General features: G+C 41.4%; 1 protein-coding gene across 1 annotated transcript in view; it reads left to right on the top strand.

The window, feature by feature from the left end:
- NID1 (nidogen 1) overlaps positions 1-22,639 on the top strand; it is an 80,766-nt gene extending 58,127 nt beyond the window's left edge. The window contains exons 13-20 of the mRNA XM_074948887.1: positions 500-727; positions 1,693-1,865; positions 5,488-5,614; positions 12,110-12,281; positions 14,795-14,952; positions 17,220-17,343; positions 18,621-18,733; positions 20,750-22,639. Of these exons, the coding sequence (XP_074804988.1) occupies positions 500-727; positions 1,693-1,865; positions 5,488-5,614; positions 12,110-12,281; positions 14,795-14,952; positions 17,220-17,343; positions 18,621-18,733; positions 20,750-20,871 (1,217 nt within the window). The 3' untranslated portion in view covers positions 20,872-22,639. The remainder of the gene's footprint in view (positions 1-499; positions 728-1,692; positions 1,866-5,487; positions 5,615-12,109; positions 12,282-14,794; positions 14,953-17,219; positions 17,344-18,620; positions 18,734-20,749) is intronic.
- The last annotated feature ends 1,531 nt before the right edge of the window (positions 22,640-24,170 follow it).

The raw sequence follows: 24,170 nt of genomic DNA, 5'->3' as shown, positions 1-24,170 counted from the left end.
GGATCTGAAGGGAGACTAGGCCTTTAGACCTGCAAAAAAAAATTACATCTACAGTATGGCATAGCTAGTTAGCCACAATTCTTGGGGTGAGGTGGTGTTGCAAATTGATTACACATTATGCTGCCTCCTCCTGGAGGAGTGAAGTTCCATTCTAGGTCACAATGGACAGGCAGAATGATTCTTGTTAGTGGATGTTGTTATCTGAATACATAACATATTAAAATCTAGCATTTGCTCATGGTCTCAGACTATATGAAGTTACACTTTTAACGCTGACTGTGAAATATGTTTTGAGACAAATGTGCCACACTTCCATTTGTCAGGTTATCATTGAAGTAACTACACATTATCTTTTAAGATATGACATCAGGACTTGTAATAGTAAAAACTTTCTTTAAAGGCTGGAGTCTGGAATACTTTCATCATAGTCTGCTGCACTATGATCCTGTAGCTGGTCAGATGTATAAAATAAAATATCCATTGCTTTATTTTTTTGCAGAACTGGAGAAGACTAAATGTCAGCATGAACAAGAACAAGCTTTGGCTAGCAGGGACTCTTCCTACTCACAAATGCCCAGACCTATTGGTCACTTTGTTCCTCAGTGTGATGAGCACGGGAATTACCAACCAATTCAATGCCATTCTAACACTGGGTATTGTTGGTGTGTGAATAGGGATGGTAATGAGATTGATGGCACCAGAACTGGACCAGGAATCCGACCCCCATGTAAGTTACTCAAGGATTTGTCTCTTCTGTGGGTATCTCTTAAATTGTTGCAGCTTCTATTTTTAATGGATTCTGGTATACCGTGTAGGTGCAGCGCTGCACTGGAGTATTGCAGAGTTGTGCTATCTCAGTGGGACCATGCCCGTTGCTAAACTCCTTGAGGCGCTATAATTAAGGCTATGTTTTAGTAAAGGTTTAGTTAGGGTATTTTTAGTAAAAGTCATGGACAGGTCACAGGCAGTAAACAAAAATTCACAGCCAGTCACCTGTCTGTGACTTTTACTAAAAATACCCCTGACTCAAACTTGGTGCGGGGAGGGCAGCCCAGGTGCTGGTGGGGAGGATTGAGGAGGGCAACAGCATGCAGGCACTGCCGCTGCAGATCCCATTGGCTGCAGTTCCTGGCCAATGGGAGCTACGAAGCCAGCGCTCTGGGTGGAGGCAGCGCGCAGAGCTGCCTGGCCATGTCTCCACCTAGCAGCTGAGCGAAGGGGATGTCACCGCTTCCAGCGAGCCCCCCAGGTAAGTGCCACCCAGAGCCCACCTCCCCACATCCCATGCCTCTGCCCCCTCCCACACCGAAACTCTGCTACTGGTGGGTGGGTGGGTGGGTGCACGGTTGCCCCAGACTTCCCCAGCAGCTGCCAGTACGACTGGCGCAGGAGCTGCCTGAGCTGCCCCTGAGCCAGGCGCACCGGCCACTGCAGAAGTCACAGAAAGTCACAGAATCCATGATCTCCGTGACCCACTCGCAGCCTTAGCTATAACGCACTCGATCGCAGCACCGTGTGCAAGAAAAATTCAGAAGTCGTATAATATCTGTTGTACTACCTTTCTTGTTACTATCCATTTATAGTGCTATGTCTTTCTAAGATGTCTGTAATTATGCATCGAAGATAATGGCTTGCTTTGTTGTATTTACATGAACTGAGTTTTTCGTCTGCTTTTCGTCATCTGTCACCAAGGTCTGAGCACATCTGCTCCTCCTGTTGTTATTGGGCCCTCTGTTCGACCAGATTCAATTCCTCTGCCCCCAGGAACACACTTACTCTTTGCCCAAAGTGGGAAGATTGAACACGTCCCACTGGTGGAAAATAATATGAAGAAAACGGATGCAAAAGCTTTACTGCATGTCCCAGTGAGTATCTGTTGTATCTCCAATAGCCACTGGTGCTTAGGGAGAAAATGTCCTCTTGCTCACTGAAGAGACAGATTATGGACCTTGTGTACAGAGGAAACCCTCTCAAATCTTCCTTACATTGAAGGACTTACTCATTTTAGTCCCAGATTTACCTGTGCTCCACACAAATTTGGTATCCTCTCACTCTTATTGAAATTATTTATATCAGTAATAAAGAATCCTGAGGCTACAGAAAGAGTTATTTACACTAAAGGAAAGGTTCACACAGCATTTTAGCTTTTCATCATGAATAAATCTTCTGTCCCGTTTATGTCCAAAAAACCTCTTATAGCTCGTATGTGGGAACACCTCACCCCCAGACTCATGGCTTTCATTGGCTTCCTGTCCACTGCAGCCTCCAGTATAAAACTCCATATTATTCTTAAAGGTCTTCCATTGAGTTTCTGTCTTTTCTCCTCCTGTCATCTGTCTGAATCTCACCCAGTTCTCCAGTCAGTTCCCTAATCACTTCAGATGTCAAACTTGTCTGTCCCCTCTCCAGGTCTGGTCCCTGTGGGTGGTAAATCCTTTCCCCACATTCTTTCCCACTGTTTGGAAAAAGCTTCTTCTTATCAAATGACTCCCTGATGCTTTTCAAATCCCATCCTCTTTTCCATGGCCTGTAACTCTTAACCAGTGGTGGGCAACCTGCAGCCCGTAGGCTGCACGCGGCCCGTCAGGGTAATCTGCTGTTGGGCCACCAGACAGTTTGTTTACATTTGCATGGCCGCCCGCAGCTCCCAGTGCCCGCGATTCACTGTTCCTGGCCAATGGGAGCTGCAGGAAGCAGAGGCCAGCATGTCACTGTGGCCTGCGCCACTCCCGCAGCTGCCATTGGCTGGGAACAGCGAATCGCGGGCACTGGGAGCTGCGGGCGGCCATGCAAATGTAAACAAACTGTCTGGTGGCCCAACAGCAGATTACCTTGACGGGCCGCGTGCAGCCTACGGGCCGCAGGTTGCCCACCACTGGTTAAGAGTTACAGGCCATGGAAAAGAGGATGGGATTTGAAAAGCATCAGGGAGTCATTTGATAAGAAGAAGCTTTTTCCAAACAGTGGGAAAGAATGTGGGGAAAGGATTTACCACCCACAGGGACCAGACCTGGAGAGGGGACAGACAAGTTTGACATCTGACGTGTCAATTATTACCCTGACGGGCTGCATGCAGCCCATGGGCCGCAGGTTGCCCACCACTGCTCTTAACTCTGTTAAATGATATGATCTGATTCCTTGAGCTACCCAACTTCAGCATGTTCATTTGTTCTTCCTGACACTTGGCATTACCCCTTTCGTCCCAGCCCCCGTTATAGAGTGGCTACCAGTACCAGGTGTTGTAACTGTTGTACTTTTGTATTTCTTGGGCATTCTTTGTAGGCCAAATACTGATCTCAGTTACACTGGTGCAACTCAGTGAGTAATGTCAGTAGGATTGCCCTGATGTAAGAGTAGAATTGGGTCCATTGTCTATTGTATGAAGATTCTATGCAATAATAAATTGATGTTGTATATCAGCCCCAGTACAAACTTGGGCAGTCAGGTTGATGTATAAGCAGAACTGGAAATTCCTGGTGGCTCCTTCTGTCTGGTCTGAATAAAATAATTTAAAAGAGAAACTCCAGTGAAAACCTTCATAGATAAGATTAACTCTTAGTTTAATCATTAATTAAACTTTTCCGACCTCTTTCCTTTATACTGACAATAGCTGGGGTTTTTTTTTTAATCCCAGTTTCTAAATTATAGAGAGATTTGTGTAAATGTCAAGCAGAAACAGCATGTTGCAACACTCAAACACTCTGATCACCCCGCGACCTATTGCCTGAATGCATGGTCAAGAACACCATGCATAAATAAATCTCATTTTAATGGATGTTTTTGAAATGCCTTGTTAAGGGGTTGCTGGACTCTCTGTACTCTTCCATTCTGCCAGAATCTTATCTTACGAAGGCATCACAAGAGACAGACTCAGGAATCCATACAAAATGAGGAGTGTCAGACTAAAAGTCCCATCCAATTGCTATGATAAGGATTTTTTAAATCTAAATGTGTGCTCTTTAGGTTCTGCTTTCTTTTGCAAGTCTTAAAGAGTCTTAAATCTTTTCTGATTGTCCACTGACTTTCTCAGGAAGAGGAAATTTTGTAGTTTATTTTAAATAAGAATAGTTCATGTATTAAAAAAATAATTTAATTTAACAGTTTTAATTTAATAAATTACATTTCAATATAGTACCATTCACACAAAGCGGTTCACAAACTACATGCACAAGCACCAATGAAATGGAGCCACCTAGGGTATGTGGGTTAGTGGCAGGCAGCAACTAAACGTTGCATACCACCCATTAAAGGAATGTAGGGTGCAGGAGGAAGAGAACAGACTCTGTATAAGGGCTGCCTGAGAGCCCCAGCATTGGGAGAGTAGATTGTGGGGACACCACTAGAGGGCCCTAGCACTTGAATGAGTGAGGAATGGATTCATGGTATGTCTGTGTCTAGTAGGGTGAGGAGTTGGCGCATGGGAGTGTGGGAGGCACCCACAGTACAGTGTGGGTGCATGATGGACAGGGGTGATGGTGGTGGTGGTGGTTACATCCAGGGAGAAGTGGGTGCATAGGTATGTTGGGGAGAGAAGGTGTGAATGATGGGTGGATGAAATGTGGTTGGGTGAATGAGTATATTGGTGGCTGGGTGTTCTAGAATCTAGTGGCAGAGTGTGTGATGGGTGTGAGTAGGTACTGGACATGACAGAAGGGAGAAAATTTAAGGTAATGGAAGGAAAGAAAGATGGGACAGTTAGAAAGAAAAGAGAAGTTAAGGAAAGAGTAAGGAGGAAGATGAGAGAAAAACAAAGAGTGACAGGAAAGAGGTACTCATGAAAGAATGTGGGAAAGAGGGAGATAAGGAAAAATTAATCTGAAGGAAAGACACTGAAAAGTGTGGAGGGAAATATGAGGATTCTTGAAAGAAAAATAAAATGGCGAAGGAGGAAAAGGAGAAAATAAGTAAAAGGCAAAGAGACTGCATCAGTCATTGCAAAGGAGGCTATTGGAACTATCCACAAAATTCAGCACTAACTCTCAGTAGGTCTCTGTGTATGTAACAGAATTGGAAATGATTAATTAAAGGCCTGATTAATTAAAGGAGTTTTGATTAAAAGTTTTGTGGGCTACTGCAAAGATAATTCCCAGAATGCCTGTGCCTGCCAGTCCAGCCTAGATTTGTGGAGTCAGGATGACTGTCATGAGATGGAGGGATCACAATTATTTCCTTTTTTAGATGAGTGAAGAGGGTATCCTCTGGCCAGACTGCAATGGGGGTGGGGGTGCAGCAGCTTCTCACTTGCACTAACTACTTCTCCAACTGCTGTAACTCTGCTCCTCCTGGCCACCCACCTCCCACCTGCCTCTATAGTTCTCCTCCATGACCTGACCCCATCAGGGCCCCTCTGTTCGTTTGCCTGCTGGGCCCTTATTCTTAACTCTGGCCCTGCATAGAGCCTGATGCTTAGACCCCCTAAGCCATTCTTTCTAGCTTTAGAACTGTTATTTAGTATGAGGCTGTAATTATTCACTTGTTGACTTACAGGACAGCGTTGTTATTGGAGTTGCGTATGACTGCATGGACAAGATGGTTTACTGGACGGAGATCAGTGGCCCTTCCATCAGTAGAGCCAGTTTGCATGGTGGAGAGCCAACAACCATCATCAAAGCAGGTAGCAATATCAGTTTCTGCTTCATAGATTCATTTCCAGCAGGGAGTGTAAAGACTTGCATACACCAACCTGCACTGACCAGCTAATGGCTTACTCTGACTGCTGCAAGGCTAGATTGTTTAAAGGGAGATCAAATTGGCAGAAATCAAAGTGATTGGATAATCTTAGGTTTTAAAAATCTTTATATTTAAAAAACCTGTCTATTTTATTCTTACGTGTATTGTAGAAGCACCTAGTGGCCCCAGCACCATTGTGCTAGGCACTGTACAAACCGAACAAAAACACAGTCCCTGCCCCAAAGAACTTACAATCTATGTATAAGGCAAGTGACAACAGGTGAATACATCGAACATGTTGAGGGGAGCACAAGGTAACAGGGAGATGATTATGATCTGAGTAATGAACAGCACTCACCTCACACCACCTACTTAACTATTGTTGAGTTTTTTTGTAGGCCTCTCAGCAGGAGGGATTTGAAAGATGAAGTAAGCATTTCTAATGGGCCTGCCATCACAAGAGCTAGGACAGGTCCCCAGTAGTTTGTAGTAGTAGGTATGGGCTATTGGATATCACCATAAACTACCTTTCCACAAACTTTCATCATGAAGTATAATGGATTGTTCAGCAGTCACAGTGCTAAACTGTGCTCATCTGCAGTACGTAGCAAAACAAACCTCGTGCCCATTAAGTCATTATAAACAGATTTGGGGAGGGGAGTCAATGTAGCAAAACAGTAGTCATTTAAAATTTTATTTTCTGTGTATCTGCTTTCATTTGTCCTGTTTTTTAATAAGTATCTCCATCTGAGGTTTATTTCTATTGGAATTGAAGGGTACTTCATTCACTTGTTAGAGATCAATGCCAGTTTGGGCTAAGTTAAGACTCTTGAGGCAGTGGAGGGATGGACAGCTTGCACCCCCACAACAGTGGTGGTTTTAGGGGGCATTATCTCTGCATAAGGCAGAGGAAAGGGTTGTACTCCCTGGGTGCAAGTGCTAGACTGCTCAGCAAGCACAACTGATACAACTGTGCAAAAGATGTGAACATGGGGCATTCTGCCCAGAATTGTCTATCTAGCTGGTATGTAGGGGCTGCAAGGGCACACCTTCAGTGATGAGGCTGTCGTTTCCTAAAGGATATAATACCTTGCCCTGCCTGATCCTTTGTTTAGGGAGCTTCCTGTGGGATGGGTCTTCCCTACTCTTGAGCTGCATGCAGATCTCAGCAATCTGCTCACAAGTCTTTGCAAGGACACACTCCATCACGTACATGTACCTTACCCTGTTTTTAGGGAGGCAGCTCCCATTTCTCTACTTCCATAACTGATGCAAATATTAACAAAAATACAAACAGAACCTATACAGCAATAAATATTAAAACATTCAAAATTATTACTAAATGCATAATTTTACAATGTAAAACCATTTCTATAATTATACTTGATTCCAGGGTTCTCACACAAGCAGAGCGGAATGGGTCTTCCCCTGCTTTGTGCTCAGGAAGTGGACGCAATCATGTTGTGTTGCCTGCTGAGTGGGTACTGTTAGGGGAAGGGAATAGGTTCCCTGTGACTATCCTCTAACAGTAGAACCATGCCTTGGGCCTCCTAAGGGCCTAATGTCTGAAATGCTCACAAGACTCCCTTTCAATTCTGATAGAACTAACCTCAAAGACATATGCTAGACACTTATAGTGAGTCGGTGCCCATCCAGCTACAAAGGGGTTGGTGGAAGGACTACTACTTTCCATTCTGTTTATCTCTAAGGATCCCTCAGAACAAAGCCGTTTTTGCTTGTCTGTGAATAAGTTAGCAGGGGAGGGAAACATAAAATAGAAATGTTGACCCACATCATTCTTATTGATCATGGATTATGTATATATTGTAGTGACTTTTCAGAAAACCTGTGACTTCATTTAATGAGAATTGTATTTGTTTCACATCTTCCCTCCTCCTTCCAGTGTGTTGTATGTTGTAGAGCCATTTAATACTATATCATGAAGGGGTGAAAGCATATGTGATCAGTACTCCAAGCCCATAGGTGGTTTGTCATAACAATGTTGCGTTATCAGGTAATCTTCCATGTCTTTTGTCTGCTATGGAAGCAAAAAGTGTCTAAAGACTCATTCAGGCCTTCTGTTGCCCTTGTTGCGGTGCAGATTGTGATAGATCAAGTACTTGTGAAGTGATGCTAAAACAGGGGTTCTCAAACTGGGGGTCAGGACCCCTCAGGGGGTCGAAAGGTTATTACATGGGGGGTCGCAAGCTGTCAGCCTCCACCCCAAACCTCACTTTGCCTCCAGCATTTATAATGGTGTTAAATATATAAAAAGGTGTTTTTAATTTATAATGGGGGGGGGGTCGCACTCAGCATCTTGCTATGTGAAAGGGGTCACCAGTACAAAAGTTTGAGAACCATTGTGCTAAAGCAGTGGTGTTCTTAATTTTCTGTACAAACCATCAGATGCATTATATCATGGAATCAAAACAGAACACTAAGGTGTTGACTACTTGCTCAAGTGTTTAATTGGGCATTTACATGGTGTGCGTTGCTAGCCAAAATTCAAATTCAAAATTGCAGAGGCACTATTCCCAATCTTTCAGAAGACACTGAGGTTTTCCTGTTTTTATCTCCTTTCCGTGTGCTGCAGCTCCCTTGTTCGGTTTGCAGTTTGTTTTTGTATTGAACATTTATTTCTTTGTTCATGTTTTTGTGATTGGAATTTGTTTGCTTTGCAGGGGCATGTTTTGGTATGGGGCTCCATCCAGCTCTCATCTGCTTCTGCAGCTGCATAGCCTCCCGAGGCTACAAGTTTCCTGAGCTCCGCAGCTGCAGGGCTGCTCCGCACAGGGAACTTCCCCTCTGCTGCAGTTGTTTAAATCATATTAAATCATATAAGCCATACATGTGTGCAGAGCCTGGGACTGTGTCCAGCCTGACTCCAATACTGGTGTACTGAAATCATGGCACTAGGAGTGACTGGTGAGGTGGGGGAGGAGATGCACAGAACCTGCTTAATATATTCCCTTAGACATGCTAGCAGGGGCCAAGTTTCCCTCTGGCTAGCCAGCCAGGAAAGACATTTACGTCAGGCCACACACAGCCTCTTTAAATCTCCTGGCTGACAGCTCAAAATAGAATTGTGCCAGGGAGGAAGGACTCCTGGAAGCCACTCGTAGCAGATCTCTAACCCACTACCCTCTCCTATTCGGACCAATTGACTAATAGACCGTCGGAGTCGGCAGTCCTCCTGTTCAGTGCCTGGGGACGGGAGAGAGAGTCTCCACCCCACAGGAGGCAGCTCCCACTGCCTGCTGACCTCAGCAAGAGATGAAAGGATATAGGAGCATGATTTGGGAGTGGGAGAGGAATCTAATTGACATTTGCTTGGTACACCTTGATCAGTTCTTCGCAGATTTCAGTTCTGGAGTGGGTGGTCATTCCCACTCGTCCAACATGCACACACATGTGCTTGCTCATGCGCACACGCGCACGCACACACGCACACACAGGCACACGATTTGTGACCCAAATAAGTTACATACCTAGATAAGGCAGTGCAGCTTCTGCTGATTATGGTCCAATATAACTCTTATTAGGATAATCACAGTGTCCGTTTTTTTTAAATTCCCACCTAGTGATTTGTCCAAGTGTTTCTCCCCAGGAATCCAGTTTGGGTTGAGAAATACAAGACTTGTTTAATGGCTGAATAATGAATAAATGTGAAAATGAATAGACAAACTCAATTCATTTCATTTAATCTTTCTTTGAAATTCAGAAATGGGGAGTGTAGTTCTGCATTTGAAAGCTTTCCTGACAGATGGTTTTCATGAAGGGACAGGTTTCAGAGTAGCAGCCGTGTTAGTCTGTATCCGCAAAAAGAACAGGAGTACCTGTGGCACCTTACAGACTAACAAATTTATTTGAGCATAAGCTTTTGTGGGCTACAGCTTCGTCAGATGCATAGAATGGAACATATACTAAGAAGATATATATATACATACAGAGAACATGAAAAAGTGGAGTAAGAGACTAATTAATTAAGATGAGCTATTATCAGCAGGAGAAAAAAACTTTTGTAGTGATAATCAAGATGGCCCATTTAGACACTTGCTGATAATAGCTCATCTAAATTAATTAGCCTCTTACTCCACTTTTTCATGTTCTCTGTATGTATATATCTATCTTCTTACGATATGTTCCATTCTATGCATTTGATGACATGGGCTGTAGCCCACGAAAGCTTATGCTCAAATAAATTTGTTCGTCTCTAAGGTGCCACAAGTACTCCTTTTCTTTTTATGAAGGGACACTATGACACTTTTGAAACAACCCCATGCAATCTTTCCTTACTGGTTCATTCAGAGTTTATACCTCTGGAATTAGTCTGAAGTGGGATTGTATTTACATTTAGTTTCAGTTTGTGTGCAGCCCATTCTTCTCTGTGGACCTATGTGTCCTAAAAACTGTAGAGCAATTTTTTGTGCTGGCTGAGTACAAGAAACTTTAATATGCCTTTTTATTTATATTTTTAAAGTATTTGTTTCTGCTTCTATGATTTTGAGTGAGAAATCCCTGGGACCAGAGTAATAGGTCATTGTCTGCTATTTCCTGTTGCTTTTGGAACAGATAACTGTCCAAGAAAAACTATGCACATACAGTACTAAAACATGTTCCAAACAAAATCCCTCTGCAAAACACAAACTTGAATCTAAATTCCATCTAGGGTTAATTCTATTAGCACTTTGGAGATTGATTGTTAAACTTGAATACATTTTTAAATATTATGATGTATTTAAATTGTAATCAGTACAAGACTATAGCTTTCAGAATGATGCGTTGTTTCTTCTCCTTTTGTACTGACATACTTTAAAGATTTGTAAGCCCGCCCCAGATCTTTGCAAAGACCATTTTGTTTTCCAAGAGGATAGAATAATTTCAATACTGATGAGCAATAGTGTTTATTTCCCTGCCAGCCATTCTTCTTCTTAAGTCAGCACTACACACCTATTTTTGTATTAGCATTACTACTTCCGATAAAGTTGTGATGTTTTCGGTTCTTTTGTTTGGTTGTTTGTTTTTTTTTAACAAAAAATAATTATCCCAGTTGAACCACTTGGTGCAGATATACAGATAATAAAAGTGCCTTAAACTAGTATAGTTCACTTCCAGTATGGGAATAAACTATACTGGTATAACTGTGTCCACACTAGGGGACTGTACCAATTTAGGTGCACTGATATAGTTACTTTTGTAGGTAGACAAGCCCTTGGGTTAGAATTTGTGCAATTATCAGGGTGAGAAGTGACTCCTAATTATAAATTAAAAAAAAAAATTAAGTAGGTCCATTGGCATCTCAGATTTGAAATAGTCAGTATGGTAGAATTGTGCATCCTTCAGAAAGGACACAGTCACCTGACCCTTCTAAGCCAGCTTCATGCTCCAGACTAATGGAGCTCTGTTATTGGCATATTGGAGGGAGCAGGTCCTGACAACACAATATAAAGCTGGATGTTGTGGGACAAAGAATTGTGGTGGGTTTTTTCTTGATTTTTGTTTTTTGTTTCCTAAATTTCAAATACAGAATGTACCTCCCTTTGCTCTAATTATTTGGCATAGTCTTGTAATCCTAATTTGAGTAGGTTTTTGTTACAGCCATTTTTGAAAAAGTCCTATAAAATTCAGTAAGGATGAAACCACCAGAAGTTTATTGGGTTCTATAGAAATTATTCTAAGCAGCCTTCAGAATTTAATTGAGAATTGTATCCCTGACATGGAATTCTCCCCTAGTAGCCCATAGGGCTGATCTAAAGCCCATTAAAATCAATTGGAGTCCTTCCGCTGATTCGTGGGCTTTTGGTGTATTTTAAAATTAACAGAAAAAATCTATGGAAGTATCAGCTTAGAAGTTGTGTAACCCTATTGAATTGTTAACAAAACATTTATAGTAGGTTTAAACTGTGACTTCAGCTTGTGTTCTATGGGAGGTAGCAGTGTCTAGTGATTAGCACAGGAAACCTGTATGTTGTTCTTGACTGCCACTGACCTGGGCCCCAGTTCCTGTGAGATGTGCCGTTTGGATTGATCCCTGAGCCTATGAAGAGCCCCATTGACATCAAGCCTAAACTACCTGCACGTCCTTTAATTTTCTCTAGATCAATAGTGAAATAAACTAGTCACTTTTGTTGTTCTCTCTAGCAATTAGATTTGCTCTCTTTCAGGTGCCAATTAAAGATCTCTTTTGTAGAAGTGCATGCCTTAACAATAAGTTACTATTTTTATATTTTGTAAGGTACAACTTGTATTCCTCGTGTAACAGGTTAACATACTCTGTATAAAATGGTTTGATGGCCTTAATTGTGATTGGACAGGCATTAGGAAAATTACTTAATGAAAACATTGCTGCTCAAGCTGGAATAACTGTTAAGTGTTTAGTATAACTATATTAGGAAACAAACTTATTGTTTGGTGTTTTACTTTCTTTGTTCTTTTCCAGACTTAGGAAGTCCTGAAGGAATAGCAATAGATCATCTCGGTCGCAACGTTTTCTGGACTGACTCTTACCTCGATAGAATAGAAGTGGCCAGGCTGGATGGTAGCCAGCGCCGAGTGCTGTTTAACACTGGTCTGGTGAACCCCAGAGCCATAGTAACAGATTCTGTGAGAGGGTATATATATATTTTATAGACACATTTATTTTTAATGAACATTTTATGTATATATCCTGAAAGTCCCTCTACATTTTTACACTGTCTTCAACTGTTGATATAAAGCTTCAGTATCCTTTTCTCAGTCCCAAATATCCTCCTATAAAATAATATATTACTAGGTGTTTTATTGGAAATAAAAACTTCTTTCAGAATGCTTATTAGAAGCATTTCTTCCTAGGCACAATAATAATGCATTTTTATTAGCAAATGAAGTATTGGATTAGAATAAGCATTTTCTTATTGTTTTTTCCTTAATGGCAGCCATATTTCCAGTACTCTGCTGACTTTCAAAAAACTGCATTAGCTCCTTCTCTATCTACATCTCTGCCTTTATCTACTCCTGACCATCATCCAAGTACCTTTCCTATTTATTCTCTCTGTCTCCTTCACCTACACCCAATGATGTGTTTTCTCTGACGCTGTTATGCTTGGGACGGCCTCCTAATTAACATACACCAAGACTCTACCGAAAGTTTGAAAATCCATCTGTGCCATGAAACATTTCAGCTACAGTGCTTACCTTTAAACCCCTGCCAGTTTTATCTTAAGTAAATAGATTCATATTTGGGGTATTTCTTAAACTGTCCTATGCACATTATGTTGTCTGTCTAGAATACTACAAATACTAAGGCAAGTCGCAAGTGTTAGGGGATGAGCACTATATAGTGGTCCCTGTTTGTTCTATTACACCAACTCATTCCAATGAATTTTATGGTAGCATCTTGTTTGTGGTTTAGCACATTTTTCCCTAGCATCGTCTTAGGACTCTCTTTCTTTCTTTCATTGTTTAAAATTCCTATCTCAATCCTCCGCAGCATACAAAAATAAAAATTGCATCCATAAAGTAACCTCCATAACAAATTACCTTCACAGCACATTACTGGTGTGCAGCATTAACAAACAATATACGACTTGAGGAGAGATATAAAACGAATGCCCATTACAATGTAGTAAGTAAGCCTTTTTTTGGAACCCTCCCAGGGTCCAAATTTATGAGAAAGGAAGGGGCAATAGGCCAGCATCCTTCTTATCCTTCTCCACTGCTGCCACCTCCTTCTCACTTTGCTAAGAGGGCACCGACCACTTTTAGCAGCACCCTGGGACCACAGCCCTAATCCAGGCCTAGTAAAGAGAGGTAGGGGGTTTGGAGTGTAAGCCCACCCACCACACACACACCTTGCCCCGGCAGCTCCTGTCCCACAGGGCTGGGCACAGCTCCCTCCTAAAGTCATTGTGATCTGATGCACAGGGTTACAGCACCACTCAGGCTTGACCCCTCTGCCCCTCTGTTTAATGCAAAATTGTTTTATGTTTAATTTAAATACTCGTAAACTATTGATAATGCAAGTTGGGCACAAACTGATTTCCATACTCTTATATGTGGGGTCTTAAACTGCTGTTGTCCGAAATGCCGTTTTCCAGGAACATGTTTGCCAACAAGAAGAGTCATTTCACTCAAAATACTTAATTTCCAATACAACTGAATGAAAGGTTTTTGTTTTGTTGTGTTTTTTTTTCCAGTCACATGAACTTCTAGGAAGTTGTGCTAAACAAAATTAGTGCAGCTTTCTGTAATAAACAAGGACTACTCAGGCAATGCAACAAAAATTTGAAATGTTCATAAGGGAGAACTAGGGAATATATCATGGAATCCTGACTAGATTTCTCAAGGAGAGTCTTTGGAAGGGTCATCCTCCTTCCAGATGTTAACTGAACAAGATTTTTGGTGAAAGGAGCATGTATGTGACAGCTCAAAATGCAGATATTTAAGACTAAATAAAGGAGTAGTGCCACTAATTTTCCTATTCATGGAAAATGTGGTATATCCAGTAAGTTGTATAATTAAAGGCTCTCCCAGTCATGCAAACAGATTTGCATGGGTGGACCCAAGTACCTGGGTGGAACCTCATTGACTTCAGCAGGGTTGGCGTATTAGTTGGCAGCTTCAGGGAATGTAGCCAAAGTATTAATAAAACGGTGGGCGAAAGGTTGAACTAGCGGCAGTTAATGCTCTGAGTCTCGTGAGGTTTTTCAGACAACAGACTCTAGTTGATGAGAAGTTGCCTCTGATTCGGATCTGTTGGTAAATATTCTTCCAAGTTATACTGAAGAAAATGTTGAATTAAAGTAAATACATACATATGTGCTGAATTCTCCCACTAATCAACCTCAGGGCAGGTGGTTTGTTTTTACCTGGACTGACTTTGTATTGTTGAAATGGATTTTTCTGTTTGGCACCTGGTAAATGAGCTTCTACCCAATGCTAGAAAATGAATTTTTTTTAAAGTGATGCTGCTTCACTATACTTCAGTATCTTCTATCAAGGTCAAATATGCTGCTTTCTGCCATTCTGTCTAAATGTTCCCTGTTTCCTCTTTTGTTTCCTTAAAAGTTTTCCTTTATGTAAAAAAAAGAAAAATCACTTCAGATTGATCGGTTATTTTAACTTTTTTCCTTTTCTTCCTATTCAGAAATCTTTACTGGACTGACTGGAACAGAGATGCTCCTAAAATTGAAACTTCATACATGGATGGCACAAACAGAAGGATTCTTGTTAAAGATGATCTGGGATTACCAAATGGTCTGACATTTGACACGTACTCCTCAATGCTGTGTTGGGTTGATGCAGGTAAAGAGAGGTGCTGAAATGTTCATATTCACAATGCATAACAGGCTAAACATGGTAACCAGTGCAATGATGCACAGCATGACTCATGAGCAAATGCTTTGAGTTGTTTAGACTTCATTTTTTCTCAGGCTTGAGAGACATACCCCAGAGTATCCACTGTTTTATTTATTAACTCTTGCTGATTCACCAAAAGTAGGTTTACAAGCTGAAGGATTTTAGTTCTGAAAGGAAAAGCACTAGGTCTGCTGTAGACTTATTTTGTGTTTGCTGCAAGCAAGTATATCTTTAATCCGTATTTAGCCCTTGATATGGGGAATTGGGTATTCATCGAGTCTAAGGCCATAGAACTTCATCCAGTTACCCCTTGAATGAGCCCAGTAACTTTTGTTTGACCTTAAACATGTCTTCCAGAAAGGTATTCAGCCTTCAGTTGAAGGAACAAGTTATAGAGAATCTACAACTTCTCTTGGTAGCTTGTTCCAGTGATTAATCATCTACACGATTAAAAACGTGTGCCTGATTTCTCATTTGAATTTGTCTGATTTTAGCTTCCAGCCACTGATACTTGTTATGTCTTTCTCCACTAAAGACTCCTTTAATATCCAGTATTTTCTCCCCTGTGAAAGTACTTATACACTGAAATAAAGTTACCTCTCCATCTTTTTGATAAGCTGAACAGATTGATCTCTTTAAGTCTCTCAGTAGAAGACATTTTTCTCCAGCCCTTGAATCTTTTTTTTTTTTTTTTTGGTGTGTGTGGCTCTTCTCTGCACCCGCTCCAATTTTTCAACATCTTTTTAAAAATGTGGACACCAGAATTGTATGCAATATTCTAGTGTCGATCTCACCAATGCCGTGTACCGAGGCAAAATCGCCTCTCTGCTCCTCCTCACTGCTCCCCTGTTTATACATCCAAGGATTGCATTAGGCTGTTTTGTCACAGCATTGCACCAGGAGCTCACGATCAGTTACTTGTCCACTATGACCCCTAAGTCCTTTTCAGGGTCACTGCTTCCCAGGATACAGCCCCCTTTCCATAGGTATGGTCTGAATTCTGTGTTCCTAGACATATACTTTTGCATTTGGCTGAATTAACACACTTTTTGTTTGAATGGGCACATCATACCATATTGCTCTGTTTGACTGCCCTGTCCTTACCATTATTTACCATATGGCCAATCTTTGAGTCATCCACAAATTTTGTCAGCAGTGATTTTATATTTACTTCCAGATTTCTGATGAAGTTGAATAGCATCAGATCTAGAATGAAACCCTGTGGAACTCTTCGAGAAACACCCCCATTTGATGACAATTCCCCATTGACAACTATTTTTTAGATTTGTCAGCTAGCTGTCTTAATCTATTTAATGTGTGTTCTATTGATATTGTATATTTAATGAGAATGTCATGTGCCTTACAAAAGTCTTAAGCATATTACATCTTTGCAGTTATCTGTATCAACCAAACTTGTAATTTCATGAAAGAATTAAATTGGATTTCTTTGACAAGAACTATTTTCCATTAAACCATTTTGACTGACATTCATCCCATTCTTATTTCTTAATTCTTTAATAATTATCAGCTTTTCCATTATCTTTGCCCAGGATTGATGTCAGGCTAACCAGACTATAGTCAGCCAGATCATCCAGCTTGCCCTTTTGCAATATTGGCACCATAGCACTCTTCCAGTCGCCCCAGCAGAGAGGCACAGAATTAAATGGGCATTGAGGTTCAGCTGTCTTCTGAGTCAAAGAATTGCTCTTTCCCCAGCTCAGAGTCACAGTATACTGGTGAGGCACTGTGGAGAAACTTTCACTGCTGCTTCCCAGGCTGTAAATCTTCTGTGGATAAATCATCCTTTAATCTTCAGGACAGCCAGGCCCGCACTCTTCGTGAGCAAAATTTGTCGTATATGCACAAATTTTCCCTGGCAATCTTCAGCAGCTGCTGCTGTAATCTTTCAGTCCAACTGAATATCCGGACAAGGACCTGAATGGGCTTTCATCTGTCGTTCTAATGGAGTCCCACAGGCATAACACTGATCTACCAAAGTGGGCACATAGGAATAAATGATACATTTTATATCTTGGCATATAAGGAGATGTGATCTGGGCAAGTATTTGGCTGGGTAGGGGGGAGGAGGACTTTGAGGAAATTATACTCTATACATGCTCTTTTGATTATGTCCTTGTGCTTCCCTTTCTCCCCTCCCCCCCAAAAAGAACTGTTTGTCATATACAAAGACTAAATTGTTTTATTGTGTACAGGCACCAAGAGGGTGGAATGTATGAACCCCAGTCAGCTTGGTCGACGAAAGATCCTTGAAGGAGTCCAGTATCCTTTTAGTATTACAAGCTATGGGAAGAATTTATATTACACAGACTGGAGGAGGTAGGTTATCTTTTTAAGAAATTATGTAGTTGTATTTTAGTCTGGTCTTCTGCCTGGTAGAAACTGAGGTTCACTGCGTCTGTTCTCTTGGCAGCAAGTGTATTCTTCCTTAGAGATTTTATTTTTTTTCTCTCCGGGCAATCAGCTGAGGCAGGGCGTAGTGGAAATTTAGAGTTGGATGTATTAATGTTCCTAGTTAACTGTTTTCTCAGTTTAATAATTTGTTCTCTAATGATGCTTTTAATGCTGAACGTGAGAGGGATAGGTTTAATATAAGGGGGTGGTTTAATACGTCTTATGGCAGCACTTATTTTGAGGTTTAGGACAGAAATTGATTATTTGAAGCTCTTCTTATCCTTATTAGTATGTAACTGTTCAGTCAATAAGAAGAAGAAAACATTTTAGCTGTTGACAACAGTTATTTTTGTTTGCTGTAGGCAGGTGATTTAAGCCACATTATGATCTAGGCTGACTTTACTAAAATTTGCAGATAAGATTCCAGACTAAATGTTTTTAAAATACCAGTAGTTTGTTTGTAATCCATATAAATGTGTGACCAAGACTGTATCTGCAAGACTCTTGAACAAATAGTTCCACTGATTTCAACAGGGCTACTTGGGAGTAAGGGCTATTCACATGACTAAGAGTTTCCAAGGTTGAACCCAATATCTGTGAAATATTACTTCAGAATGCCATTTAAAAACGGGAAGTGGAAAATGTCACCATTCTGCCAGCCCATCGCCTTTTGTTGACAGCAGGCAACAACTGCACCTTAGTGGCTGAACTCCTACCCTTCTAATTCTGAATGTCAGATTTCTCTTGAAGTGGAACATTGTCCATAACAATGGATCGTTCCATCGCGGCCATGCCAGGAATAATATTGTAGGGGAGAAGAGTATCTAAATTACGAATAAACTCGTTCCCTAGAGGGATGCGGTCTGACTGCGTGGCCTATGTTTACCTTTCCTTCCTCCTAAAAAAGACTGTTGCCCTGCTACTAGAAGATCCCTCTGCCCCCCAAAATCAGGGCTGTGGCATATTTGGGTTGCCTAACAGAAGTGGGATTCTGTATCAAACAAATCCGACCCTGGGGATCTTCATGCTTAGGGATACTGGCTACTCTCTGGTCTGCCTGTGTGTGATTCAGCATTACTAGTTGGCAGGGTGTTAAAATGTAAAAAGGTATCTGGTGCTTCCTCTTCCAATATTTTTCTTCTGAGGTCATCTTAGAGGAAAGCCCTCGCTCACCTTTACACTTTTCTTTTTGTGTACTGTAGGGACGCTGTTATAGCTGTGGATCGCACAATTTCAAAAGAGAACGATAACTTCCAGCCCCACAAACGCGCCCGTCTTTATGGAATAACTACAGCTTTTGCTCAGTGCCCACAAGGTAATCACAAAATCCCGATGTTTCTCGGGGAGCTATAGAAAGTGAATGTAGGTATCCAGCAGTTCCCAAGCTGTGGCCCACAGAGTACTTGCTGTTGGTTGGTGGAAAGCAGACTGATCACATGGTTTCCATCTCTTAACATGAATGGATGCTAAAAATACAGCTTTGTCCATGTAAGCAATTGCTATAACCTCCATAGGAACGTTACGGAATCATGAATGGGAGGGGAATTGGTGGCCTGTTCAGTCATGAATGGGAGGGGCAAGTGCGTGTACAAGACAGTCTCTCTTAAGATGGGGTCCACGTTATGCAAACAGTTCAAGCACCATTTTAATAACGCACACAATTGTCAGTCAGCTAAACAGAATGTTTTATCTGTCCCCAAGGGCACTAGTTAGGCCTCATTTTATTTTAAATTCATAACTATAGAAGTGTCTCAGTCTTCCTGCTGGGATCAATAATCCTGTGTTTTTAAAAAAGGAAGAGTTAAAGAATCAGTAGGTGGTAGAATAGGCAAAGTCATTCTCGCCCTATGTAAACGTTAAGCTTTTGAGTTATATCCATAAATATTCACGTGTCCCAAAATCCTCTTGGGAATTGGTAATCATCAATGGTAATTCTTTTCAGAGAAACAACATTCTTTATTTCTCTTCTTTTTCATACTTAGCTTGAGCAATAGAGGCTTAGAGGAGGAAATTAATATCCTTGAAATAATAATTTTTGTTTCTCTGGGAATTAATGCCACTGTTTAGTCTTGTTATTTCTGGCCAAATTCAGTCTGGCTGTCGACAGAAAGTTCATGTTTTAGGATTACAATGATGCTAGATTTGTAAGATTTTTCTTTTCAGCTGAGACCAAGCTTGTGACAGAGTTTGTGTTCAAAGGATATTTTGCTGTTGATTTTGAGTAGTTTAATGTAGGTGCTTACTTACTACAGTGCATGATTAAAAAAGGATGAGTATATAGATATCTTCATTGAGAAATGTGTTAAATGTTTTTTATTATATGTATTACGGTAACACCTTGGGGCCCTACTGTGTTAGGCAATGTACGTACATAACAAAGAGAGAGTCCTTGCCCCACAGAGCTAACCATCTAAGCAAATGTGAGTTTACATTTTTTCATTTCCAGCTTTCTCTGTTCTGCTTCGTGTGTGTGTGTGTGTGTGTGTGTGTGTGTGTGTGTAAACATGTTTTTGTGTCCCTGTTTTAAAAAGAAAATCTCATGATGTAACTTGCCTCTCTAAATACCATCCTGACTCCCTGCCCCTCAAATCATGGAGATATACAGTTAACTCTCTCTGTCTTAGACTCCTCAAATCTGGCTGCTCCCTCACCACTAAAGTGAAACATTGTCACTAATGACCTTCTCCTCTGTAACCTCGTCATCTTTGGTCTATATACTACTTTTGATACTGTCTCTTCCACTTTCTCCCCTTGGCTTCCAGTGCACACTGCTTTCTTTCTTGCTTATTCTGCTTTGCTTGAACACTCCTTCACCATCTCCTTTAATGGCTCCTCATCCTCCCCTTTCTCCTTTATTTGGATGACATCTCTTAGGATTCTGGACGGAGTCCTCTCCTTTTCTTTCTTTCTGTTCACTCATTTACTCACTGACTGTCTCTGCATTCTATTTAACTATGAAAGTTAAAGTTCTGGATACACTTTTTAAGTATAGTCCTTCATGTTGCCTGTAACCAAACTCAGAAACTTTTTTCCTTTCCTATGCAATCACTGCTGCTCCCTGTGGACCTTTCCCCATCCATTGTGACATCATCCCCAACTCCAGACACCTGCCACTTGCTCCATTACATGATATCCAGATTGGTACTTGGTATCTGATGGGTACTGGGGGGATGATACTCAGGAGCTGATCAATCAGAAATCAGAAGTAAAGCACTTGCAGCCCTAACTCTGGCGTGGTTTATATTTTCTGTAACGTTCCTGGTTTTTCTACTATATGAACTGGTTTACCCTAGAAGGCTTTTTTTATATGTAAACTCCTTTTCGCTTATAGGGCATAACTATTGCACAGTGAATAACGGAGGCTGTACTCATTTATGCCTGGCTACCCCAGAAGGCCGCTCTTGCCGCTGCCCTGACAACACAGTTGGAGTGGATTGTATAGAGAGAAACTGAGAGCTAAACCAGGAAATGTGTTAGAACAGAGTCTCCCTTGGGAAAAGTACTGTAAATAGTTCACAGCTATCAGCGTAAAATGAAGACAGCAAAGATAAGCTCCATGCTGCTTACAGGGGGCAAGCCACAACACATACACCATAGCACAGCATGGTGGCATTCAGGTAAGTCTGTGCTGGCCAGGGAGGGTCCCACACTCTGCAGCATCACCTTCTTGCCTTTAAAGAGGAGCTTGGGGGCTCATTTGCTCCTGTGCTGGGCTCTGAACTTCCCAGTAAAATTATCGTACACTGTGTTTTATGGGGTGTCTCAAATCCTGATGTGCCTGAGAGATGGGAATTTTGAGCACCACTGACTGTGCTGTGCATTGGAGCACACAACGATTCAGCTGCAGACTGGAATGCTGTAGCCCAGCAGCGGTGCAGCGGGGTCACAAATTCAGCTTCCTGTTAGGCAGTAAGCCTGTCGTCCAAAGGATGGTCAGTGGGTGCGTGAGAACATCCCTTGGCAACATGAACTCCACAGTGCTTTAATACATCCCCCTCAGCTGCCAAAGCCTTTATACGTTAAAGCTACTCTCTTAAACCTTTGCTTTTTGGCTACTGATAATGTTACGGGAAGTTAACCAATATGCTTTAGCACAGGGATAGCTCCTGTACTGGTTCATGTTGCCTCTTCATACTGTGTGCAATCATCTTACTACTAGCAATACTTTAGTGGGTATTGTGAAATTTTCCCTGGATTTTCCCAAAAGAGGTTTATTTTTTGTCTTGCTAGTGGACACTTATTGAATAGCTTTTGGATATCTCCAAAGTTGAGACTTGGGATACAAATGCCAATTCCCATAACTCATCAAAGAATGGCGATTGATTGGTGTTGTGTTTTGAAAGGGAGACTGTCAAGTATTTTTTAAAATCTTAAATTTCCTATTTTTGTGATACTATTTTATAAGCTTGAAAATGACACTTCCATTTTGCCCTACCAATTTTTTTTCTTTGTGGCAAACCTGGATATTTTCTTTTCTTACAGACCATGAACAACCAAGACAGTTGAGTATTTGTTAGGCAACACTTTTGACAATCTCACAGGGCTTTAAAAAAAAAAAAAAAAAGCCCTGTTCATGTGTCAGTTTACAGCAAGGGCAAAACATCTGTGCTGGAAATCGTGAAGATGGAGCGTGTCTCCACTGACAGCAGTGCGTGCAGAGCAGTTAGGAAAATCCAGCACAGGTTTCATAAGAGATGACACATTGTAATGATAAAACACTTTAATAAACCCTGCTGCAGCAGACCATTTCTGGGAACAGGATTTAACTTTTGCTCCTGCTGCTGCAGGCTGGGTAGCTTATCTGCAGTAGAAGAACCAAATGTGATTGTGAGAGTCATGTATCTAAATAGCTGTCTTTATAACCTCTTGGTCACAGTGATAAATTACAATAAAACCCCCCAGGCTATAGTTAAAAAAACTGAGACCGTTCTCCTCCAGATTATAACATTGCTATAAAAGAGCCAATTTTGAGCTTGAACTATCTGACAATTTCCTTTTTAATTATGTATTTATCTCAAAAATATCAAATGCCATATAGATTTTTTTTGTAACTTTTAATAACTTTTAATTCATTGTATTCATATACTTTAATATGTCTTAAAACTGTAAATACCAATAATGTGCTGAAATGAAGGTGCTTAATAACTGTTCCTCCAGAATTATTCAAATATCAGGTGATACATTAAAGTTTACACTCTGTACAGCTATTTGTAGTACAGCCAATAAAGATTTTTTTTGTATAAAAATGTCTTTTGCCTGCACTACCAAGTGGAGTCTTGTATTCTTAAATTTTCTTATGGTGAATTTTAGTGCACCATCGTAACTTGGTCACTGTGTAGACCAGAGTAAGATTTGCTCCCAAGATTTGATTGATCCTAAAGCCCCAATCCCGCAACTGACTCCATGCAAGAGCACCCGGGCGCCTGCAAGTACCTCCATTGAAGTCAATTGCACTGAAAACCATCCAGAATCAACTGCAAGACTAGGGTCTAAATTAGACCATGCAGTTCAGGGCCAGATCCAAAGCCCATTGTAGTGAATGAGAGTTTTTTCTGTGGCTTTGGATCTGGCCCATAGGGCATTGGATAAAGAGCCAAACTTAAAGCCATACAGGTTTTTTAATTATACACATCTGTCTTTAGTGGATTATCTAAAAAGTATATTTTAAGGAAAGATTTGAATGAAGAGGTTGGTCTGGTAAGACTTATTGGCACCTATTCGATGTTCTGCTTTGGCTGTCACACATGTCCTGAATGGTGTCTTATCTCCTTTGGGACCTCCCATTCCAAGATAACACTGAGTCTGAGTGTCATAAATATCATATAATTCTGTATTAAAAAAACCCCAAACAATAACCCTCTAAACTAGGAAATACCAAAGTTAAATCTGTATGTTGAACCTTAACTCTGCCCTGTTATGTGTGGGAGAAGTCTGCGGTGCCGGTATGTGGTCATATAAATAATGCCTTGACACAGAGAGGCAGAATTAAGTTTGCACATTAACTTTGGTATTTTCTGATTTTAGAGTGCTTAACTTTTTTCAATCTTAATTTTCTCATAAGACAGTGGAGGTTTTGTATGGCATTTCCTAGATGTTTTGTATGTGTGTAAGACAAAACAGGAGAAGATCTAAAAATCACCTTCACAGTTTGCCTACACATTCTGAATAGGCAGCAGCAGGATGCCCAAAGTGAAACCAGATTTACAGAGTGCTACGTTGAAAATATGAACACAGTAAGAGTTTTGCAATTTATTTCAGTGGCAGCTTAATCGTACTAAACCATTACAGCTACTCCTAGTATCCAGGGACAATACATATCCTAGGGGAGTGGTTCCCAAACTTGTTTCGCCGCTTGTGCAGGGAAAGCCCCTGGCGGGCCGGGCCGGTTTGTTTACCTGCCGTGTCCGCAGGCTCGGCCGATCGTGGCTCCGAGTGGCTGCGGTTTGCTGCTCCAGGCCAATGGGAGCTGCTGGAAGCGGCGTGGGCCGAGGGACGTACTGGCCACCGCTTCCAGCAGCTCCCATTGGCCTGGAGCAGCGAACCGCAGCCAGTGGGAGCCGCGATCGGCCGAACCTGCAGATGTGGCAGGTAAACAAACCGGCTCGGCCCGGCAGGGGCTTTCCCTGCACAAGCGGTGGAACAAGTTTGGGAACTACTGCCCTAGGGATATGCACCATCAAGCAGCACTACTGGATAAACTGTTGTATGGTTTGTTTTTCATATTTTAAAACCTCAAGGAATGCTCTGAAAAA

This window comes from Natator depressus, chromosome 3 (genome assembly GCF_965152275.1).
Source record: "Natator depressus isolate rNatDep1 chromosome 3, rNatDep2.hap1, whole genome shotgun sequence".
In the NCBI taxonomy this organism is placed as follows: Eukaryota; Metazoa; Chordata; order Testudines; family Cheloniidae; genus Natator; species Natator depressus.
The sequence above is the reverse complement of the archived record's forward strand: the minus strand, read 5'-3'. Positions and strand labels throughout refer to the sequence as shown.